Source organism: Schistocerca piceifrons, chromosome X (assembly GCF_021461385.2).
Source record: "Schistocerca piceifrons isolate TAMUIC-IGC-003096 chromosome X, iqSchPice1.1, whole genome shotgun sequence".
Taxonomy (NCBI): Eukaryota; Metazoa; Arthropoda; class Insecta; order Orthoptera; family Acrididae; genus Schistocerca; species Schistocerca piceifrons.
In genome coordinates, this window is record NC_060149.1 from 72,504,004 (window position 1) to 72,526,845 (window position 22,842).

General features: G+C 43.6%; 1 protein-coding gene across 1 annotated transcript in view; it reads right to left on the reverse strand.

Moving 5' to 3' along the window:
* The window catches only part of LOC124722180 (dynein axonemal heavy chain 5), an 843,802-nt gene that overhangs the window by 456,966 nt on the left and 363,994 nt on the right, over positions 1–22,842 (reverse strand). The window contains exons 30-31 of the mRNA XM_047247380.1: positions 19,593–19,745; positions 8,158–8,365 (exon numbers count right to left, since the gene is read on the reverse strand). Of these exons, the coding sequence (XP_047103336.1) occupies positions 8,158–8,365; positions 19,593–19,745 (361 nt within the window). The remainder of the gene's footprint in view (positions 1–8,157; positions 8,366–19,592; positions 19,746–22,842) is intronic.

A 22,842-nucleotide genomic window follows, 5' to 3' on the forward strand; every position in this document is an offset into this window, starting at 1 on the left:
TTTATACTCCGCAAGCCACCCAACGGTGTGTGGCGGAGGGCACTTTACGTGCCACTGTCATTACCTCCCTTTCCTGTTCCAGTCGCGTATGGTTCGCGGGAAGAACGACTGTCTGAAAGCCACCGTGCGCGCTCTAATCTCTCTAATTTTACATTCGTGATCTCCTCGGGAGGTATAAGTAGGGGGAAGCAATATATTCGATACCTCATCCAGAAACACACCCTCTCGAAACCTGGCGAGCAAGCTACACCGCGATGTAGAGCGCCTCTCTTGCAGAGTCTGCCACTTGAGTTTGTTAAACATCTCCGTAACGCTATCACGGTTACCAAATAACCCTGTGACGAAACGCGCCGCTCTTCTTTGGATCTTCTCTATCTCCTCCGTCAACCCGATATGGTACGAATCCCACACTGATGAACAATACTCAAGTATAGGTCGAACGAGTGTTTTGTAAGCCACCTCCTTTGTTGATGGACTACATTTTCTAAGGACTCTCCCAATGAATCTCAACCTGGTACCCACCTTACCAACAATTAATTTTCTATGATCATTCCACTTCAAATCGTTCCGCACGCATACTCACAGATATTTTACAGAAGTAACTGCTACCAGTATTTGTTTCGCTATCATACAATAAAGGACCCTTCTTTCTATGTATTCGCAATACATTACATTTGTCTATGTTAAGGGTAAGTTGCCACTCCCTGCACCAAGTGCCTATCCGCTGCAGATCTTCCTGCATTTCGCTACAATTTTCTAAAGCTGCAACTTCTCTGTATACTACAGCATCATCCGCGAAAAGCCGCATGGAACTTCCGACACTATCTACTAGGTCATTTATATATATTGTGAAAAGCAATGGTCCCATAACACTCCCCTGTGGCACGCCAGAGGTTACTTTAACGTCTGTAGACGTCTCTCCATTGATAACAACATGCTGTGTTCTGTTTGCTAAAAACTCTTCAATCCAGTCACACAGCTGGTCTGATATTCCGTAGGCTCTTACTTTGTTTATCAGGCGACAGTGCGGAACTGTATCGAATGCCTTCCAGAAGTCAAGAAAAATAGCATCTACCTGGGAGCCTGTATCTAATATTTCCTGGGTCTCATGAACGAATAAACCGAGTTGGGTCTCACACGATCGCTGTTTCCGGAATCCATGTTGATTCCTACATAGTAGATTCTGGGTTTCCAAAAACAACATCATACTCGAGCAAAAAACATGTTCTAAAATTCTACAACAGATCGACGTCAGAGATATAGGTCTATAGTTTTGCGCATCTGCTCGACGACCATTCTTGAAGACTGGGACTACCTGTGCTCTTTTCCAATCATTTGGAACCTTCCGTTCCTCTAGAGACTTGCGGTACACGGCTGTTAGAAGGGGGGCAAGTTCTTTTGCGTACTCTGTGTAGAATCGAATTGGTATCCCGTCAGGTCCAGTGGACTTTCCTCTGTTGAGTGATTCCAGTTGCTTTTCTGTTCCTTGGACACTTATTTCGATGTAAGCCATTTTTTCGTTTGTGTGAGGATTTAGAGAAGGAACTGCAGTGCGGTCTTCCTCTGTGAAACAGCTTTGGAAAAAGGTGTTTAGTATTTCAGCTTTACGCGTGTCATCCTCTGTTTCAATGCCTTCATCATCCCGGAGTGTCTGGATATGCTGTTTCGAGCCACTTACTGATTTAACGTAAGACCAGAACTTCCTAGGATTTTCTGTCGAATCGGTACATATAATTTTACTTTCGAATTCACTGAACGCTTCACGCATAGCCCTCCTTACGCTAACTTTGACATCGTTTAGCTTCTGTTTGTCTGAGAGGTTTTGGCTGCGTTTAAACTTGGAGTGAAGCTCTCTTTGCATTCGCAGTAGTTTCCTAACTTTGTTGTTGTACCATGGTGGGTTTTTCCCGTCCCTCACAGTTTTACTAGGCACATACTTGTCTAAAACGCATTTTACGATTGCCTTGAACTTTTTCCATAAACACTCAACATTGTCAGTGTCGCAACAGAAATTTTCGTTTTGATCTGTTAGGTAGTCTGAAATCTGCCTTCTATTACTCTTGCTAAACAGATAAACCTTCCTCGCTTTTTTTATTTTTCTATTAACTTCCATATTCAGGGACTCTGCAACGCCGTGCTGGATCCCAACGGCCTCGTATCACTAGCAGTCGAGATGACAGGCATCTTATCCGCCTGGCTGTAACGGATCGTGCAGCCACGTCTCGATCCCTGAGTCAACAGATGGGGACGTTTGCAAGACAACAACCATCTGCGCGAACAGTTCGACGCAGCAGCGTGGGCTATCAGCTCGGAGACCATGGCTGCGGTTACCCTTGACGTTTCTTCACAGACAGGAGCGCCTGCGATAGTGTACTCAACGACGAACCTGGGTGCACGAATGGCAAAACTTCATTTTTTTTTCGGATGAATCCAGGTTCTGTTTATAGCATCTTTATGGTAGCATCCGTGTTTGGCGACATCGCGGTGAACGCACATTGGAAGCGTGCATTCGTCATCGCCATACTGGCGTATCACCCGGTGTGATGGTATGGGGTGCCATTGGGTACACGTCTCGGTCACCTCTTGTTCTCATTGATGGCACTTTGAACAGTGGACCTTACATTTCAGACGTGTTACGACCCGTAGCTCTACCCTTAATTCGTTCCCTGCGAAACCCTACATTTCAGCAGGATAATGCACGACTGCATGTTGCAGGTCCTGTACGGGTCTTTCTGGATACAGAATATGTTCGACTGCTGCCCTGGCCAGCACATTCTCCAGATCTCTCACCAATTGGAAACGTCTGTTCGAGCAACTGGTTCGTTGCAATACGCCAGTCACTACTCTTGATGAACTGTGGTGTCGTGTTGAAGCTGCATGGGCAGCTGTACGTGTACACGTCATCCAAGCTCTGTTTGACTCAATGCCCAGGCGATTCAAGGCCGTTATTACGGCCAGAGGTGGTTGTTCTGGGTACTGATTTCTCAGGATCTATGCACCCAACCTGCGTGAAAATGTAATCACATGTCAGTTCTAGTATAATATATTTGTCCAATGAATACCCGTTAATCATCTGCATTTCTTCTTGGTGTAGCAATTTTAATGGCCAGTAGTGTAAAATCTTAAACACTCAGACCACCAATATACGGAGGGACGTTCAATAAAGAATGATCATAATTTTTTTTGACAACATGTCTTTACTCATCCTCCTAATTTTGATGGTCGTTCTCAAAGTAGTCTCCCACGAATGTGATGCGCTTGTCCCAGAGGCGGCTGAAGTGCCCGAGAGGTTCTAGACGCTACAGTCTGGAACCGCGCGACCGCTACGGTCGCAGGTTCGAATCCTGCCTCGGGCATGGATGTGTGTGATGTCCTTAGGTTAGTTAGGTTTAAGTAGTTCTAAGTTCTATGGGACTGATGAGATCAGCAGTTAAGTCCCATAGTTCTCAGAGCCATTTGAATTTGTCCCACCGTTTCTGTCAGTCTTCAAATACATACTGGAAACCATTTTTTGAGAGGCAATATGCTGCGGCGCATTGTCGTGGTGCAGCATCCAGCCTGGTCTTTTGGGCCTGATATGGACTTGCAATGTTTTCAGGACATTCCTATAGTATTTTCCAGTTACTGATGTGTGTGCAAGTACAACATGCTGCTAAACACCTCATGAATATCAAAGAATGAGATGACCATAACTTTCCCAATAGAAGCCACAGCTTTTGCTTTTTTGGGGGTTGGTGATGAAGCGGGTTTTCACACTGAGCTTTGCTGTTTGGTCTCAGGATCAAAATGATGTAGCTAAATTTCATCAGCAGTGATTACTTTTGGAAGAAGCTCCGGATCTTCCTCTAACGTCAACTTTAACTGCATGCAGACCTGCACGCCAATGTCCCTTTATTTTGGGAATCAACAGTCTTGGAACCTATCGCGCACAAACACGTGTCATGTGTAATTTTTCTGTCACCAACGTGTGGGTGGCACCCAGTGAAATGTTCAGAATTTCAGGAAGTGATCTTAAGGTAATTCGTCGATCCTCTCTCACAATGGCAGCAGCAGTGTCGATGTTTTCTTCTGTAAGAGTAGTAACAGGAGCACCGGGTCCACCTTCCATTGAAATTGTCTCCCCTCTTTGAACATTTCAAACCACCTTCGAGCTGTGCTGTAGGGATGAATAGACTCTCCATAGGCCTCCTGTAACATTGTCTAGGCCTCAGCTGAAGATTTGTTGAGACGAAAGCAGAATTTCAAAGTCACATATTGTTCCTAGCGTTTTGCCTCCATTGCAGTGGTAGGCGGTACTGAACATGTCTGACCTTGCCTGCCTCTCACAGGCGGGAACCAGGAGTCCCAACAATGAAACTACTATGACGTGTTTGTTGCACATTAAGCTAACAGAATATCATAGGATTAAATTTTGGAGCGAGAAATTATGACCATAAAAATTATGATCATTCTTTATTGAACAGCCCTCGTATATGAAGTAAATCGAATAGTCTTCCAAAAACCCATTTTTATTGACATTCAAAATTCCAGATTTTTGGTCTAGCATACCAAAAATAAGAAAAACGTAAAAAAATGTACTAAAATAAGTCAAAAACTACAACTTAAATTCAGATTTTCATCAAACTGAACAAAACCTCAAAAGTCATCTTGAACGAGCCTGAACAAGCCTGAATGAGCCCCACGTAGGCCTGCACACATTTAAATCATACATAAATATCTGTTGTACGAACATGTCAGTAGCAGAAAATAACAAAAATAAAAAAGTAAACAAATTAACAGCAAAGTCTACCTAACTCATCATTAAATATGCCATAAACCTATTTTACACGCTTAGAACGCAGCACGACTACCACTAACCATTAATAAACTAACCTAGCCTTTGTTCAGAAACACGGAGCGTTGCGGCATGACATACTGGGAGGCCTGGGGGAAGCTGTTACGAAATCTAATTATCTGTGCGGGGACGTCGTATTGACAGTGTGTTTTCCATTGGTGGATGAAAACCTCACACAGTTAACGTCATCCATTTGTCATGGAAAATTTCCGCTATATCTCGTATCGACGTAATTCTGTATGCGTCCCAATGTTGCTGTGGTGGCGCGTTTGCTATCGCCATGTCTCCTGTCTTTTGAGGTTCTCCAGAACGACTTATATACAGAAGTGAATGTGTTATGATAGCCATGTGGAATTCAAATATCTCTTCCCGGTATCCTAACTCATTATTTATTTTTGTTATTGTGTCACGAAAATTGTGATAGTTCCTTCGACACCCTTCACCTAGTTAGTTTCAGTGTTCTCTTTCAATTGAAATAGCACTCCATTTTCAGTCATCGTCAGGTAGACGAGAAGACGTACTCTGATAAACTAACGTAGATGTTGCGCTGTGATAATTTTAAAAGTGTCCAAAGAAAACTGCAAAGGCAAATGTGACCATTTCATCGTATAATTTTGGAACTGTAGTTCTTCATGACGCTAATGGTTTCTTCCGTGCCTACTTGATGGAAAAAGTCATACTTATGAAAGAGAAACACTAAATAAGAATATTCTTTACCTCGAATACTGCAAAATACTTATAACTTTATCGTTCAAATAATATTGTTCGTTAATATAAACTGACCAAAAAATAGTGAAGTGCCCAGAAGTGGAGGAGGAAGCGAAATGAAACTGCACGTGTGGAAAGGGTATGTGACGTTACCGCAGTAGTTGCAAAATCGGGTCAAATTGACGAAGAACTTGGCTATATGAGCTCACTTTCAGTATGATGTTGCACCCCTTCTGGCCTGGAAGCACTTACTGATTCGGTTGGGAAAAATGTCATATAACCATTGCATTCTCTCCTAAGGCAAGCTGGCTCACGTCTTATGTACCTGGTCCTTGATATCGTGGATACTGGCACTACAACGGAGTTCACATCCGAACTGATCACACTTATGTTCAATAGGAGACCGATCTGGGAATCATGTTGGCCACGGGAGTGCCTAGACATGTCATGTATTTACGAGCGTTGTCTTGTTGAAGTATGGCACCGCGATACTGTCAAATGGAGAATTAACACATGAGGATGTAGGATGACCGTGATATACCATTATGCCATAAGAGCCACTTAAGTCACTACCAGCCGTGACCTGATGTCATACCTGATGGGTTCCTACACCGTATCACAGGGAGTGACACAGCTGTACCTCTTCAAAACATTGGAACAATGGGACCTTCCCTCAGGCCGCCAGCGTACTCGCCAACAATGGTCATCCGGGGCAGTGAAGAACTGCGATTCATCGGTTAACGCAATGCTACGACATTCATCAGCAGTTCATGCATCCCTGTTACGGCATCACTCCGAACGCAGTAGTCTACGCATGCAGCGATAATTCTCTAGTCCAGCTGCTTCTAGTCTCCGCCGAATTGTTTTGGATGACGCAGAATGTTGTAGGAAATCGATTACTTTTTCTCCTATTACAGGTGGAGATGTGAAGTAGTTACGATGAACTTGGTGCACTACATGACGACATCCCCTGTGGTGGTCAGATATGTTCGACCGGAACCTTGACGACGAGTATACACGTCCTCACTTTCGCGTGCAGTCAATCATCGGGCCAGTGTCACATACGAATGCTCCACAAATCAGGATAGTACAGGATTCGAGGAAAGGCCGCTAGCCCTGATGGGATACCAGTTCGATTTTACACAGAGTACGCGAAGGAACTTGCCCCCATTCTTGCAGCGGTGTACTGTAAGTCTTTAGAAGAGCGTAGCGTCCCAAAGGATTGGAAAAGGGCACAGGTCATCCCCGTTTTCAAGAACGGACGTCGAACACGTTGCTATTCACAATATACATAAATGACCTTGTGGATGACATCGGAAGTTCATTGAGGATTCATTGAGGCTTTTTGCGGATGATGCTGTGGTATATCGAGAGGTTGTAACAATGGAAAATTGTACTGAAATGCAGGAGGATCTGCAGCGAATTGACACATGGTGCAGGGAATGGCAATTGAATCTCAATGTAGACAAGTGCAATGTGCTGCGAATACATAGAAAGAAAGATCCCTTATCATTTAGCTACAATATAGCAGGTCAGCAACTGGAAGCAGTTACTTCCATAAATTATCTGGGAGTAGGCATTGGGAGTGATTTAAAATGGAATGATCATATAAAGTTGATCGTCGGTAAAGCAGATGCCAGAAAAATCCTAAGGAAACGCAATCCGAAAACAAAGGAAGTAGGTTACAGTACGCTTGTTCGCCCACTGCTTGAATACTGCTCAGCAGTGTTGGATCCGTACCAGATAGGGCTGATAGAAGAGATAGGGAAGATCCAACGGAGAGCAGCGCGCTTCGTTACAGGATCATTTAGTAATCGCAAAAGCATTACGGAGATGATAGATAAACTCCAGTGGAAGACTCTGCACGGGAGACGCTCAGTAGCTCGGTACGGGCTTTTGTTGAAGTTTCGAGAACATACCTTCACCGAGGAGTCAAGCAGTATATTGCTCTCTCCTACGTATATCTCACGGAAAGACCATGAGGATAAAATCAGAGAGATTGGAGCCCACACAGAGGCATACCGACAATCCTTCTTTCCACGAACAATACGAGACTGGAATGGGAGGGAAAACCGATAGAGCTACTCAAGGTACCCTCCGCCACACACCGTCAGGTGGTTTGCGGAGTATGGATGTAGATGTAGAAAATTAGGTCCTTTCAAACTCTGTCAGAGGCTGATAACACTTTGTCACACAAGTAAGCGGCATCACCGTACCCGCCAAAGTGATCACTGAACATCTTGACGCTGTTCACGTCCCTTATATATCCTACCAGATCTGGTAACAACATTAAACACGAATAAAGCTAATGTATACTGGCAACCGTTCTATCACAGAGAATTGCAACTCCAGTCATTTACATACTCGCCTATGGTGTGTACGTGTACGAAGCTACATTCCCATTCGACCATATCTCCTGGGTGTTTAACTGTTTTTGCCAGAAATTGTAATAAGATTTGTTTAGTGAGAAAAGCATCATTTTTTTTACTAGCTAGTGCGTATTTCTTTTACTACAGAGCAAATCTCACGTGTTGTATTAAGAATGGTTTTACACAATTAGATAGTAGAATAGGTGAATAAGTAAAACAAGGAGGCCTCTAGTTTTGAGCACTTACTTGGATTGATTCTCCTTCCGAGGAAATGATATCTGTCATCTTGTTGTACTCTATTTCGTGGAATTTTACGTAGCGAATGTTATCAAAAATAGACAGCAAGTGGTTCTGGATTGTGTGCGAATCCGAGGCTTGCCCCAGGATCTCCAGCAGCGCAGGGTCCGAAACGAAGAAGAACCGTGGAAACATCGTTCTCTTCTTTTCGAGGTAGCTGATGAAGAAAGACATCATGATTTTGAATAGCCTGAACCTATCTTCTTGTTCAAACATTCTCATTATTACACGAGAGAACACACTTTTTGTCTTTGTTTCACTTCCGCAAAAAATGGGCAAAGTGGGTATTTCTTGAATAACAAAGGCTCAACATTTGTCTGGCAGTATCGCAGAATTTAAACAGTGAATTGTGTAAAGAGAAAAAAGAGCAAAAGGGAAAAAGAGTTCTTAACGGTAAGATATATTTCCTCCAATCGACAGAAACTGTTATTTATCTACAAATGATGATTCACCAATAGCGACTATACAATCTGCGACTGTCCTACGCCGAACGTACTCTTCACAGACTATCACATAACTACTATTTATGTAACTAAAAACTCATTATCGGTAAGTAACTAATGTAACTGTGTGTGCCGGATTTTAAGAAAGCTGCCTAGGTTATGTTTATCCATTTCTTAACTATTAGACACTAAAACTAGCAAAACACTATTAATTAATGATTAAGTACTTAAACTGAACGATGACAACTGAAGCCTCAATTAATACTCTCCGACATATTACTTTTCGTCATTAGTGCATTGCATTTGTTGTGTTTTACTATTAAATGAAAAATGACGTTTTCACATCGGAAAACAATCGAAAATTGCAGCGGTGACGTTTTGGAATTGGCATAGGGAGAGAATTATTTCGAATTATAAGTTTATGTTTATCCTAGTGTCCGCAAAGTACTAAGGACAAATTCTTGCCATGATTGAAGCTGACAGTCTTCTTTAACATGTTCGATGCAGACGAGACATAAAAATGGTGACGATGGGAGCTATACTAAAAGTACGAGGCGTATTTTTTAAGTAAGTACCGTTTTGAAATTAAAAAAAGACGTGCTAAGATATCTCAATAATTTTATTTTTACATGAAAGCCTGTACCTTAATCTACTTTTCTACATAATTTCCGTCAATATTGAGGCACTTGTCATAACGTTGTACCAGTTTTTGAATACCCTCCTCATAGAAGTCTGCTGCCTGACTTGTTAACCACTGCATCACCACTGTTTTGTCTTCGTCATCGTCTTGAAGACGCTGACCGCCCAGGTGTATCTTCAAGTGCAGCAACAGATGGTAGTCGCTGGGCGCAAGATCGGGGCTGTACGGAGGATGATCTAGAGTTTCCCATCGAAAAGATGTGATGAGATCTTTGGTCTGATTCGCCACATACGGACGGGCATTGTCTTGCAGTAAAAATATGCCCTTGCTCAACTTCCATGGACTGTTGCTTTAATTCTGGTGTGACGTAGGCCGCCCATGTTTCATCGCCCGTAGCAGTTTGGCTCAAGAAATCATCACCGTCGTTGTGGCACCGCTCAAGGAAAGTCAATGCACTGTCTAAACGTTTGGTTTTGTGCCCATCCGTCAACATTTTCGGTACCCAACGTGCGCACAATTTTCGGTAATTTAAGTGCTCGGTCACAATGCCATACAAAACACAACGAGAAACATTAGGAAAGCCATCCCGCAAGGAGGAAATCGTGAAGCCTCTGTTTTCTCTCACCTTATTATCCACTTCCTGCACCAAAATTTCATTAATGACCGAAGGACGCCCACTCCGTTGTTCATCATGCACATTTGTGCGGCCATCTTTAAATGCTCTCACCCACTTTCTTACCATTCCATCACTCATAATGTTTTCTCCGTAAACTGCACAGATCTCACGATGAATATCGATCGCTTTTAGGCCTTTAGCACTAAGAAATCTTATAACAGCCCGTACTTCACAGTCGACGGGACTCACGATTATCGGAGGCATCCTTAACACTCAGTACACAACGGTGACAAGGAAGACTCAGACTGTAATGGCGTCAGTGCGCAGATTAAGGTACAGGTTTTCATGTAAAAATAAAATTATTGAGATCTCTTAGCACGTCGTTTTTTAATTTTAAAACGGTACTTACTTAAAAAAAACACCCCTCGTATTACAATTAGTTTCGAGTGCTGCTAGCAGAATCTGCCATAAGAGCCGGATGCGTTAGGTAAACTACGCAAAAAAGTCTTAAGCAACCATAATTTCATACATAGGAAGCGAAGTTTCCCGCCTAACTGGCGTTCACCACAGCCATGTCATTCAGCCGCTATCGTGAGACAGAAAACATTGAGGATCTATTATGTAGTGGTTGGGTTGTCCGCGGTCAACAAAACCAGCTGATTGCACTATTTTAAACACTGAAAAATATGGCGTGGGTGTAACTGCCGTTCCTGTATTAATTTACACACAGTACTTCACCTACCATACATTGTTGGGAAACGCGTACATAATGAACACGTTTATTACATCATATTCTATGACGTTTTATTACGTAATTTCAACTGAGTCTTTTCAGAACCATGTTTGCTTATATCAAATTGATACGCTTCTCATAAACCACCATTAATGAATGTATCATCATTTTTTTTCCTTAATTGAATTTCGATTCCCCCTGAAGGGGGGCAGGCTGGCAGCAGCTTAGTACGCTGCTCTACAGCCTACAGGCTTTTTAAAACGTAAGAAGAAAAGAAACAATAAAAGCAGGGGATAAAACGGTGACTTAAACTGTAAAACGGCGGAAAATTGTGGAAAGTTAAAACATAAAGCAAAGGGGTTGGCAATGCTAATAAAATACACAGGTATCAGACAGGTAACACAGTAGACACACAATTAAAAATCATGGCGACAGACTGGTTTCTGTTTGCAAGAAATAAAAAATCACACCCAGCGACAGTATGATGTCCGTTCGCAACACTTCCCAAAAGACGCACAACACTGTGAAACACTGCACGAAAATGTCGGCACAAAGATGAAACTCCCTACCCAAGGGCAGATGGGGAGGGGGGACCTCGACAGATGTGGGGGAAAACAAGGAGGGAGGAGAGGAAAAAACGAAAGGGACAGGACTCATAAGGGGGGATAGGGGCAGGGCAGATGCGAGAGGGAATGGGAAAAGGCAGAGTAGGGAAATGCAAAAGGACTCAGGGGAGAGAAGGGGGGCAGAGAGAGGGTAGGTGGGGAAAAAGAGGATGGTAGGGGGGGAGAGGGAGCCTGGGAAAAGGACAGAGGAAAGGAGGGGGAGTGAGGATCAGAGTTGATAGGAGGGATAAATGGAGGGAGAGAGGGCATCATCTGGGAGGGGGAGTTGATGGAAGCCACCTTGGGAAAGGAGATGAAGGGTGTAGAGATGGAGGGTAGGGGGGACACAACAGTGAAGACGTGGCAGGGGGCGGGGATGGGAGAGGAGAGGAGCAACCAGGGGGTGAGGGGGATCAAGGCGGCGGGAGGTGTAGAGTATGTGGAGATGTTCAAGGAATAGAAGCAGATGGGGGAATGGAATGAGGTCACAGACGATCCGCGTGGGGGACGGGAGGCGTATACGGAAGGCGAGGCGGAGTGCATGACGCTCAAGGATCTGGAGGGACTTATAGAATTTGGGAGGGGGGGGGGAGGGCAGATATTCAGGTGGGACTGGCATATGTATCATCATTGCAGAAACACCCTTTATATGAATTCGATGTCAGGCTGCGTGAGCCACATACTCGAACTGTTTGCTCACTATATCGTTGTGTGGACGGAAGTGTCATGGTTAGGTGAAAGTAAAGCAGCTGAGAGCTTCAATAGGTACATCCCCACACTCAGTCTCATTGGTTATACAGGGTGAACATTAATAAAACCGACAAACTGCAGGGACGGATTCCTGACTGGAAAAGGAGGAAACATGGCCCTATGAACATTTGTCCGGAAATGCATCGTTGCCACGGTAGATGGCTCTGGCGAATGACAGTCCCTCTGACCATGTGTCGTATGTTACTTGCGTGTTGGAGGCTGTGTGATTGACTCAGCGTACTGTGAGCAACAGCATGGTCCGGTATTCATGTCGGAACAAGCCGAGATGGTGTTTGTGTACGACTAAGCAGATAGTAACGGAGAGGCAGCACAGCTATACCAAAGGAAGTACCCTCACACACACCAGCCGCATCACACAACGTTTCAAGTCCTTTTTGGGAGTTTCTGTGATCACGAGCCCTTCAAAAGAGACGAGCGAGTAGGGAGGCGGCGGACTGGCGCACGCCATATTTGGAGGACCGTGTTCTAAAGGACATTGAGAAGAACCCTTGAATAAGCTCAAGACAAATGGCCTGCCAACATTATGTAAGCTATAGTACGATTATGTGTATTCTGCATGACAACCGCTACTATCACTACCACCCGAAACGAGTTCAGGGATTATCAGCAGTGGATTTCCCTCTATGGGAAGGATTTTGTCGATGGTTTTGGCACCAGATCATCACAATTATGGGATATATGCCATCAGTCCTTTTTACCGACGAAGCAACCTTTACCAGTCTGCATAACTGTCATTTTAGAGCTACAGACAATCCTCGGGGAATGGTTGAGACGTCTCATTGGCGCCGGTTCGGCATCAACGTGTGGGGAGGGATTCTTGGCGACCGTACTTGGACCCGTTATTATTCCACAACGCCTCGACGAAGGAACATATCTGGACATCCTGCGGAATACCCTGCCTGGGCTACTTCAGAATGTGACTTCGGCAATACGACCAGTTACGTGGTGTCTGCATGACGGAGCATCATCACATTTCCGAATTACAGTTCGCCTATACCTCAAGAACATCTTCCACGGACCTTGGACAGGACGCGGAGGCCCTGTAGCATGGCCTGCTAGATCACCGGACTTAAACCCCATGGATTTTTACCTCTGTGGAAATCTGAAAAGCGTTGTGTATGCTAAACCAGTTCCTGATGTGCAGACTCTTCAACAGTGTGTTCACGACGCCTGTGACGCTATTGAGAGAGAGGTCGGGACTTGGGAAAGAGTGCGGCAATCCATGATGCGACGTGTGATTTTCACCTTGTGTAGTTAGGCATAATGAATTATTTCGAAATTTTTTTAGCTCTTTAGTGTATCTCCTAATAATACCCTGAACAAGACCCTTGTTTCAAGGAAAGAAGGACGGTAAAAATTTAAAGTCCATCGGCGAAATCAGTAGAGACGGACCGCTAGTTCAGAATGACAAGACTTATAGACTGTGTGTTATTGCGAAATAACCTTCACAGCTTCCGCACTGAATGATTGAAGGGACGATAGGAAACAAATTCGTGTCCAGTCTGCTAACCGTGGCGCCGACTTGATCGCCAAGAACACTTTTCCCCTTATTCTCGACTACTGTCGAGTGCTTAAAATTTTCACTGATTACGTGTAAACTTGACGGCCGATGAAATCTAGCGATGTGCTGTTAGATTTGTGATTAGTAACTGCGAGCGTTTTATGGATTGTAAGTACACCGTTTAGGTTTTTATATTGGTAACTCCACGTAGCGCTCTGTATGAAAATCACAGGCTGTGCTGTGTGCAGTCTGTGGCTGGTTTGCATTGTTGTTGGCTATTGTAGTTTTGGGCAGTTGGCTGTTAACAGCGCGTAGCGTTGTCCAGTTGAAGGTGAGCCGCCAGCAGTGGTGAATGTGGGGAGAGAGATGGCGGAGTTGTGAGAGCGGATGATCTGGACAGAGACAGTAAATTTGTAAGACTGGATGTCATGAACTGTTATATATATATATATATATATATATATATATATATATATATATATATATATATATATATATAATATGACTTTTGAACACTATTAAGGTAAATACATTGTTTTTTCTCTGTCAAAATCTTTCATTTGCTAACTATGCCTATCAGTAGTTAGTGCCTTCAGTAGTTTGAACCTTTTATTTTGCTGGCAGTAGTGGCGCTCGCTGTATTGCAGTAGCTTGAGTAACGAAGATTTTTGTGAGGTAAGTGATTTGTGAAAGGTATAGTTTAATGTTAGTCAGGGCCATTCTTTTGTAGGGATTATTGAAAGTCAGATTCCGTTGCGCTAAAAATATTGTGTGTCAGTTTAAGCACAGTCATGTACAATTTTTCTAAGGGGACGTTTCAGGATATACTCAGAGAACTTGCAAGGGTTATCTTTGGAAGGAAGACGGTTAATTTGTTTTGTTTGTGTTTGCGGTACCCAGTTGGACAAGATAGAAAATCGTTATTTGACACGCACTGTGAAGTGCTTTTACTGTTACCACCATAAATCTTACATCTGGAGTGTAAGAAGCCATATAACAATGTGAGAGTCTTAACGATACGAATAAAGAACATTCATTGTCCTTGGTGGATTTCGCAGTTCACATTTGTATATACACACATCAAAAAAAGTTTTGTATCACCGCGGTTCCCAGAACTCTTGAAGATAGACGTTGACTGTTCATCTACATCTACATGTACATGGTTACTCTGCAGTTCACACTTAAGAGACTGGCAGAGCGTTCATCGAACCATTTTCATACTACTTCTCTACCATTCCACTTTCAAATGGCGCGTGGGAAAAAGGAACACCTAAATCTTTCCGTTAGATCTCTGATTTCTCTTATTTTATTATGATGATCATTTCTCCATACGTAGGTGGGTGTCAACAAAATATTTTCGCATTCGGAAGAGAAGTTGGTGATTGAAATTTCGTAAATAGATCTCGCCGCAAAGAAAACCTCCTATGCTTCAGTTACTGCCACCCCAACTCGCGTATCATATCAGTGACACTCTCACCACTATTACGCGATAACACGAAACGAGCTGCCCTTGTTTGCACTTTTTCGATGTCCTCCGTCAATCCTACCTGGTAAGGATCCCAAACTGAGCAGCAATATTCCAGAAGAGGACGGACAAGTGTAATGATATTGTATCACAGACACAGTCCCTTTGACTGTTCAGACCTGTCACTAAACCCGCCCAAAGATGGAAACAACCATGCATGAGCAGCGCCTATTAGACAGAGGGGTCCGACAGCCGATCAGTTCCAGTCATTCCACCAGGAAGGAGGTACATGGTTTGTCTGTAGTTCAACCATGCCTAGACGGTTAATACCGCGGTTCGATCGCGTCCGCATTGTTACTTTGTCACGGGAAGGGCTCTCAACAAGGGAAGTGTCCAGGCGTCTCGGAGTGAAACAAAGCGACGTTTTCGGACATGGAGGAGATACAGAGAGACAGGAACTGTCGATGACATGCCTCGATCAGGCCGCCCAAGGGCTACAGCTGCAGTGGATGACCGCTACCTATGGATAATGGCTCGGAGGAACCCTGGCAGCAACGCCACCATGTTCAATAATGATTTTTGTGCAGCCACAGATCGTCGTGTTACGACTCAAACTGCACGCAGTAGGCTACATGATGTGCAACTTCATTCCCGACGTCCATAGCGAGGTCCGTCTTTGCAACCACGACACCATGCAGCGCAGTACAAATGGGCCCAATAACATGCCGAATGGACCGCTCAGGATTGGCATCACATTCTCTTCATCGACATGCCTTCAACCAGACAATCGTTGGAGACGTGTTTGGAGGCAACCAGGTCAGGCTGAACGCTTTAGACACACTGTTGGTTGGGGGAAGAGACCAAACAGCGAGGTCATCGGTCTCATCGGATCAGGGAAGGATAGGGAAGGAAGTCGGCCGTGTCCTTTCAAAGGAACCATCCCAGCATTTGCCTGGAGCGATTTAGGGAATTCACGGAAAACCTAAATGAGGATGGCCGGACGCGGGACTGAACCGTCGTCCTCCCGAATGCGAGTCCAGTGTGCTACCACTGCGCTACCCCGCTCGGTAGACACACTGTCCAGCGAGTGCAGCAAGGTGGAGGTTCCCTGATGTTTTGGGATGGCATTATGTTGGGCCGACGTACGCCGCTGGTGGTCATGGAAGGCGCCGTAACGGCTGTACGATACGTGAATGCCATCCTCTGACCGATAGTGCAACCATATCGGTAGCATACTGACGAGGAATTCGTCTTCATGGACGACAGTTCGCACCCCCATCGTCAACATCTTGTGAAAGACTTCCTTCAGGATAACGACATCGCTCGACTAGAGTGGCCAGCATGTTACTCAGACATGAACCCTATCGAACATGCCTGGGATAGATTGAAAAGGACTGTTTACGGAGGACGTGACCCAACAACCACTCTGAGGTATCTACGCCGAATCGCCGTTGAGGAGTGGGACAATCTGGACCAGCAGAGCATTGGTGAACTTGTGGATAGTATGCCACGACGAATACAGGCATGCATCAATGCAAGAGGACGTGCTTCAGGGTATTAGAGGTGCCGGTGTGTACAGCAGTCTGGACCACCACCTGTGAAGGTCTCGCTGTATGGTGGTAGAACATGCAATGTGTGGCTTTCATGAGCATTAAAAAGGGCGGAAATGATGTTTATGTTGATCTCTATTCCAATTTTTTGTACTGGTTCCGGAACTCTCGGAACCGAGGTGATGCAAAACTTTTTATGATGTGTTTATATGAGTAAGAAAATTCCGCTGATGATACCACACCGTATGACGATAGTGCGTGTTATTTATCAAAACGCCGATCTCTTTAAATTCTCACACTATGCTACAGTCTGTAAAAATTGTTTTTATGTGAAGAGAAACAGTTTCCTCAACGCAGCTTACAGATGTACAGTCCATATTTATTTATTTGCGGACTTTGCTATTTTGAAAATATACAGTGTTTGTGGCAATAAATTCTGCAGTGGAAGAGCTAGCTAATCTCTGTCCATGTTAGCATCTGTGCTTGAAATATTTCGTCTTACGCCATTTTCCGTCCCGGTGGACACATTGTTTCCCAGGCAGCGCTTTATATATTGCTTGGGGTTGTGGTAGAGAAATAGTTTTTAGTATTCATATATCTGACGTTTGCGTGGCCGGAATATTTGAGAACTCTGTGTAAGTGCACGTAGCCCAAGTCAAGGGAGGAAGTATAGGGGATAAATTCGTGTAGTCGCAGATTTTTGGACAGTGGTAAGGAGGGCTGTCGTCAACAACTTACTAAAAATCCTGATCTGCTGAGCGTGAGCTTGAAGGTGGCGGTTGGGTGTGGCTTTTAAAGGTCACTTTTTATGTTTCTCTTAAATATCCGGAAAACCACTGCTTCTAGCGAAAATATTTCTCAGCACAAAATTAAACTAAATTAATTTTCATACGAAAGAGGTTCTATCCATTTTTTCTTTAGAACTAATAATTCCCATATTGTAGGTGATGGAAAAATCACAGCTTATTATATTAAAAACAGTGTTTTAATGGTATGAAATTAATATTTATTGTTAAATGGAGTGGGTTAAGAACAAATATTCAGTGTCCCACATTTAAGTGCTGTAACACCATATTATGGGATAAATTTTATCTGGGGGGAGGGGTGTAACAAGGCAAAAAGGGGTGAGAGGGGCTGAGTTTAGAAGCGTCTGTGGTCATTCACTTCCCACTATATATGGCCAGCAAACTAACAGCGAGCAGGCAGTTCCTCATCCTCTGTACCTCACTACAGCACAAAAGCAACTACAGGGCGTTTCACGAAATTATACTGACCCTTCTGACGTGAAGTTATTTTGTCTATTCACATAAGAGAACTGGACGGGACATGCTGGGGAGGTACAGTCCGTCCGTCAACTGAAAAGCGATCTGCGTTCGTGATGGGAAAAGTCGCCTTTCTGGAAGAACATCGCAGATGCCGTACAGGATGAATAGGAATCAATTTCCCCACTAACAGTGTAAAACAGTGTACAGAGGTTTATATAGAATCTGACCATATGTTTCTCTTCCACTAATATTATTAGCAACTCATCTCTGTATTCAAAGTAGTGTTAACACACTTCCCAGCTGTGCCGGCACACAATGTTGCCAGTGATTCACGAGGCGATCTGCTGAAGGGTCGGTATAGCTTTGTGAAATACCCTGCAGTTGTTTTTTGTGACCTAGTGGGGCAGAGAGAGTGGGGAATCGCCTGCTCGCTGTTCAGTTCGTAGGCGTACAAGGAGAGCAGTGCATCATGATCACAATCCGCCGGCGATCTCCCTTCCTTCACGCGATATCCTTCCCCTTCCCCCCCCCCCCCCCCCCGCCAGTCCGTCATAACCCAGAGAACACAATTTACTCCTTAATATGGTACTACTACACTTATGTGGTACACATATTTGATATTTGTTCGTAATCCACTTTATTTAGCAATCAAGTTTAATTTTGTAACACTGAAACGCTATTTTTAATAATCTGAGGTTTTTAAATCCCCTGTAATCGAGTAACTACTAGTCCTTGAGAAAAAATTTAATGTGAATTTTCTGTAGGAAATTTAATGTACTTTAATTCAATAATGGGAAATATTTGCGATAGAAGCCGTAGTTCTCGAGATATTCAAGAAAAATATAAAGATATGACCTCTCAACTGCTACCCCACTCCCAGGCTTACGCACTACCAGTCAGGAGTTTTATATTTTGTTGACGAAACCCCCATACCACTGCACAAAAATTTGCAATTACACGAAATTTTTTCCGTACTCGCTTTTTTTAGTTTTCCTTGAATGGGCTAATGACACTTAACGAAGAACCGTGTAAGGCAGTCTTCGTTGGTGTTACAGTTACGCCATTTGTTACAGAATCAATTCAGGCTCCACTTAGCAACCAAGCCTAAGTGTCAAATATCTGATGGTCTTCGTTACTTTTGTATTGTTAGCGAAGTGCAGTATTAGCTGATAGTGTTGCCAGAATCAGCTATTAAGTTGTAAATTTGGTCCATCAGTTTGAAACAGTAGTCCGTTGCAATTTGTAAATAACCTTCTGTCAGAGGTACTCAGTAACTTACGAAACCTAAACTTAATTACCCTAGGCTAGATGGATGGCAGTGTTATGTTTAGATACTGAAACTGTAATGATCACACAGGCAACACGTAAAGAACGGAATTAGGTTCAGGTAGGTGACAACTGCATATTAGGAATACGTAAACCGCTCGAAGAACGAAGCATAATCCTTTGCAGCGCTGTAGTTCTCCAAATCTGGTGACACTGAAAAGATTTGCATTTTGTGGGGTGGTTTTAAGAACAGCATTGCTTTAAGACGGTTACCTACGTGATCGAAATATTCTGAGCTACGTTGTGTCTCGTGTGCAGAAGGCTTCATGTTGATTCTCGACACTTTCTCCGTCTTTTAATTTGGATAAATTAAGATTAGGGTTTAGTATCGCGTAAGTCTGTTGATTATCAGAGACGAAGAAAAAGTTGGGATAAGACAAGCCTGGGACAGGATTCGACCGTCGCCATATCAACGCAACCTCTTGAGGGCTTTTGTTGATCATTTAGAAATTTGGAGCAATGTACGGACCCGCTGAGAGACTTCTGGCAGAGCTCCAGCTGCTCCTGGAGGTGTGGCAGCAGCTGCTTCAGCATGTCGTCGCCCACGCAGCACGCCACCACGCCTGGCGTCTCGTGCGCGCGCTGCATAATCTTCTGCCACGACTTGTCGATCTTGCTGAACCTGCAGACAACAGCGTGCATCATGAGTTGCTAGAGCAGCGGTAAACATTTTATTCAAATTTAAAAGGGTAGCAATCCATAAAAACTTGTCAGCACTGTATTTAGTCGTGTATCTGTTAAATTATTACTCTACTACAAATCAATAATCAGTAAGTGAAATCAAATCAAGCAGAAGTATTATTAAAAACGAGCTACAAGTTAAATACATTGTGAAATTGAAGCCATTGGAACCTATCACAAATCTCCATTTTCAAGAGAGGAAAATTGTTTGGACATTAACGAAACCCAGTTAATTTGCAAACATTCCATATTCCATGGTAAAAGACCTTCAGTTTTTTAGGTATAAGATGGTGCACGACCGACACTTTATATAACTAGTTTTAAAAATATGTAGAAAATTACCGTCCATAAAACTCTATGACTGAAGAATTAACAATATACTACAAATAGCTCTAAAATATTATACAGCACTTAAATGTGTAGAGATCGAAATATTTACAAATGCTGCACAAAACAAAAGCTCATTTCCAGAAACAACAGAAACTGTGCAAAATCTAGGAAATTATTACTTAAGGCAGTCTCTTGTGTTCTCTCCTTCACATGATTCTAAAATAAGTCACTAGTCTGAAATACCAACCAAATAAATACGGAAACACGTGTTCATAGGTACACTATCCTCTACGTCTAACAGTCGCACCAAGTACACGCGACTCGTGGGCAAAAACCAGAGCACTTTGGTATACATCTATGTTTGACGGTCATCTTTTCCTGTACATCTTCATTAGTGTCTTATTATTTTATTTTATGTTTGACAGTCTGTAGAAGTATGTAATAGAAGTCCACTATTACAGAAGATCCTAATAAGGATGAGAGTCTATGACAATGAACTTGACTACATGGTTTAATATTTAAGTGGTTCAAATGGCTCTGAGCACTATGCGACTTCTGAGGTCATCAGTCGCCTAGAACTTAGAACTACTTAAACCTAACTAACCTAAGGACATCACACACATCCATGCCCAAGGCAGGATTCGAACCTGCGACCGTAGCGGTCACGCGGTTCCAGATTAAAGCGCCTTGAACCGCACGGCCACACCGGCCGGCTTAATATTTAAGTTTAATTCACCAAAGTGATCCCATTTGCGTTACAGTGAAATGAGGGTACATAAACTCAATATGCAGAAGGTACGACTGCTTTCAAAGCACTCCGTCTTCAGGCCACAAGTGGCCCATCTGGACCATCCGACTGCCGTGTCATCCTCAGATAAGGATGCGGCGGCCGGGATGGTCACCCATCCAAGTGCCAGCCACGCCCAACAGCACTTAACTTCGGTGATCTGAAGGGAACCGGTGTATCCACTGCGGCAAGACCGTTGCCCGCTTTCAAAGCGTTACATTATTAATATTTTTTCGGTAAAGTCAAACTTAATAAATGCAGCACATTCTCGTGGAAATTAGCAATTCACAGCATTGTCATCGTCTAGTCTCAGTTTTTATTCTGTGCCCATACACATCAGAAAAAACCTCTTTCAAGCGTAAGTCTGCGCAGAGAGAACTGATTGTCGAATGATTTTAATGAAAATAATGGAACGATAATTTATTCCATAAAATTTTTGTCCGTACGACAATCTTAAAATTTTCATGGTAAAATCGCTGTCTTTCAGGCTTTTCGCTTATGTAAGAAATCCTTAGCGTTGTAATATATATACACTTCGTTCATGAAACTACAGCTAGAAGAAAAACCAATATACTCTCACCTCTAGACGATCATTTAATTATTTCTGAAATTGGAAGTCACACTTGAGAAGCGGTTCACCCGTGGTATTTGCTGATATCTTAGAAATAGTATTTAATGCACAGAGTATACGAATTTATTTTACACAAATTGCAACAAATGGAGCCCCGTAGGTGGGTGACACTGCAAGAGATGAATCTTTCTAACTGCTCTCCTTCAAACTCTACTTCTCCCTCTGTCATAAATGAAAAGGAAAATTATTCAAGGTTCATGAGTTTTGGCGTGGTATAATAATACTAGACCACAAATGTGAGTTTGTAAATCAATGTTCGTTTTTGATGCCTTCAAAATTGTGTTTTACCCAGTCCTTTCAGGATCCTGAATTCGTCAGATGCACGTAAGTACTAATTTAGCCTTCATTTGATTTGGAAAAAACTGGTTTTGGGCCTTTACTGACCGAGAAAACGGGCGCTACCGAGTGACTGTGGGTCAGTTCGGTAGGTCTATTGGTAGTTTGATTGCTTGGCAACAGTCGCAACCTGAAAACCGGACAAAGCCCATGCTAATACAACAGTTCGGCAGAACGCTTCATTTCTGTGTGCAGATGACATGGTAATGGAACAGTCTTCAGGAATCCTCTGCAGTCTGACACACTGCTGCATGACAACAGCTGCACCCAAGTCATCAACCTCTGTTCCAGAGGTTTCCAAGCGACACAGAGAAAGACTTGTTTCGCAGACTCTGCCCATCATCATCGGTAAGATACGCAGCCCAATTGTACCCATACTTATGACGCAGCCACTGCCTCCGTCTCCAGGAATAGAACCAACGACCGCCGTGTGACTGCCTGAGCTCAGGCAGCCAGCAGTCTGCCACCATCTTACGATCCAAGCCTCCCAGTGAATTCCAGCTAGCTCCGCACTGTGGGGACTGTTACCGCCCACTACTGCCCGCCACCACCCGTTACCATCCGCTGCTGCTCTACAGGCTGCAGTTCAGTGTTAATCACCAGGGTAACTCTATTGGGCCCACCTGCCTAGCCCTGGCTTCCGGGCGCCTCCTTGCCGTCCCACCACCTGTCTCACGCTACTGGCACTTTCGTGCCAGCATGCTTGGGTCTGACAGTCATCGCCAGTGGCGGCTCGTAAGTATACCTTCTGGATGTTCACAAATTTTTAGGTTCACATAAATACTAGAGTGTGAAATTAATAGCATTTGCTGTATAAGGGTTGTGCTTATCAATGCATTTGCTGTATAAGGGTTGTGCTTATCAACGCATTTGCAGAACAACAGCCACTGCCAATAATAATAATAACAGTAATAATAATAATAATAATAATATGTATAACTTGTCTGAACAAAG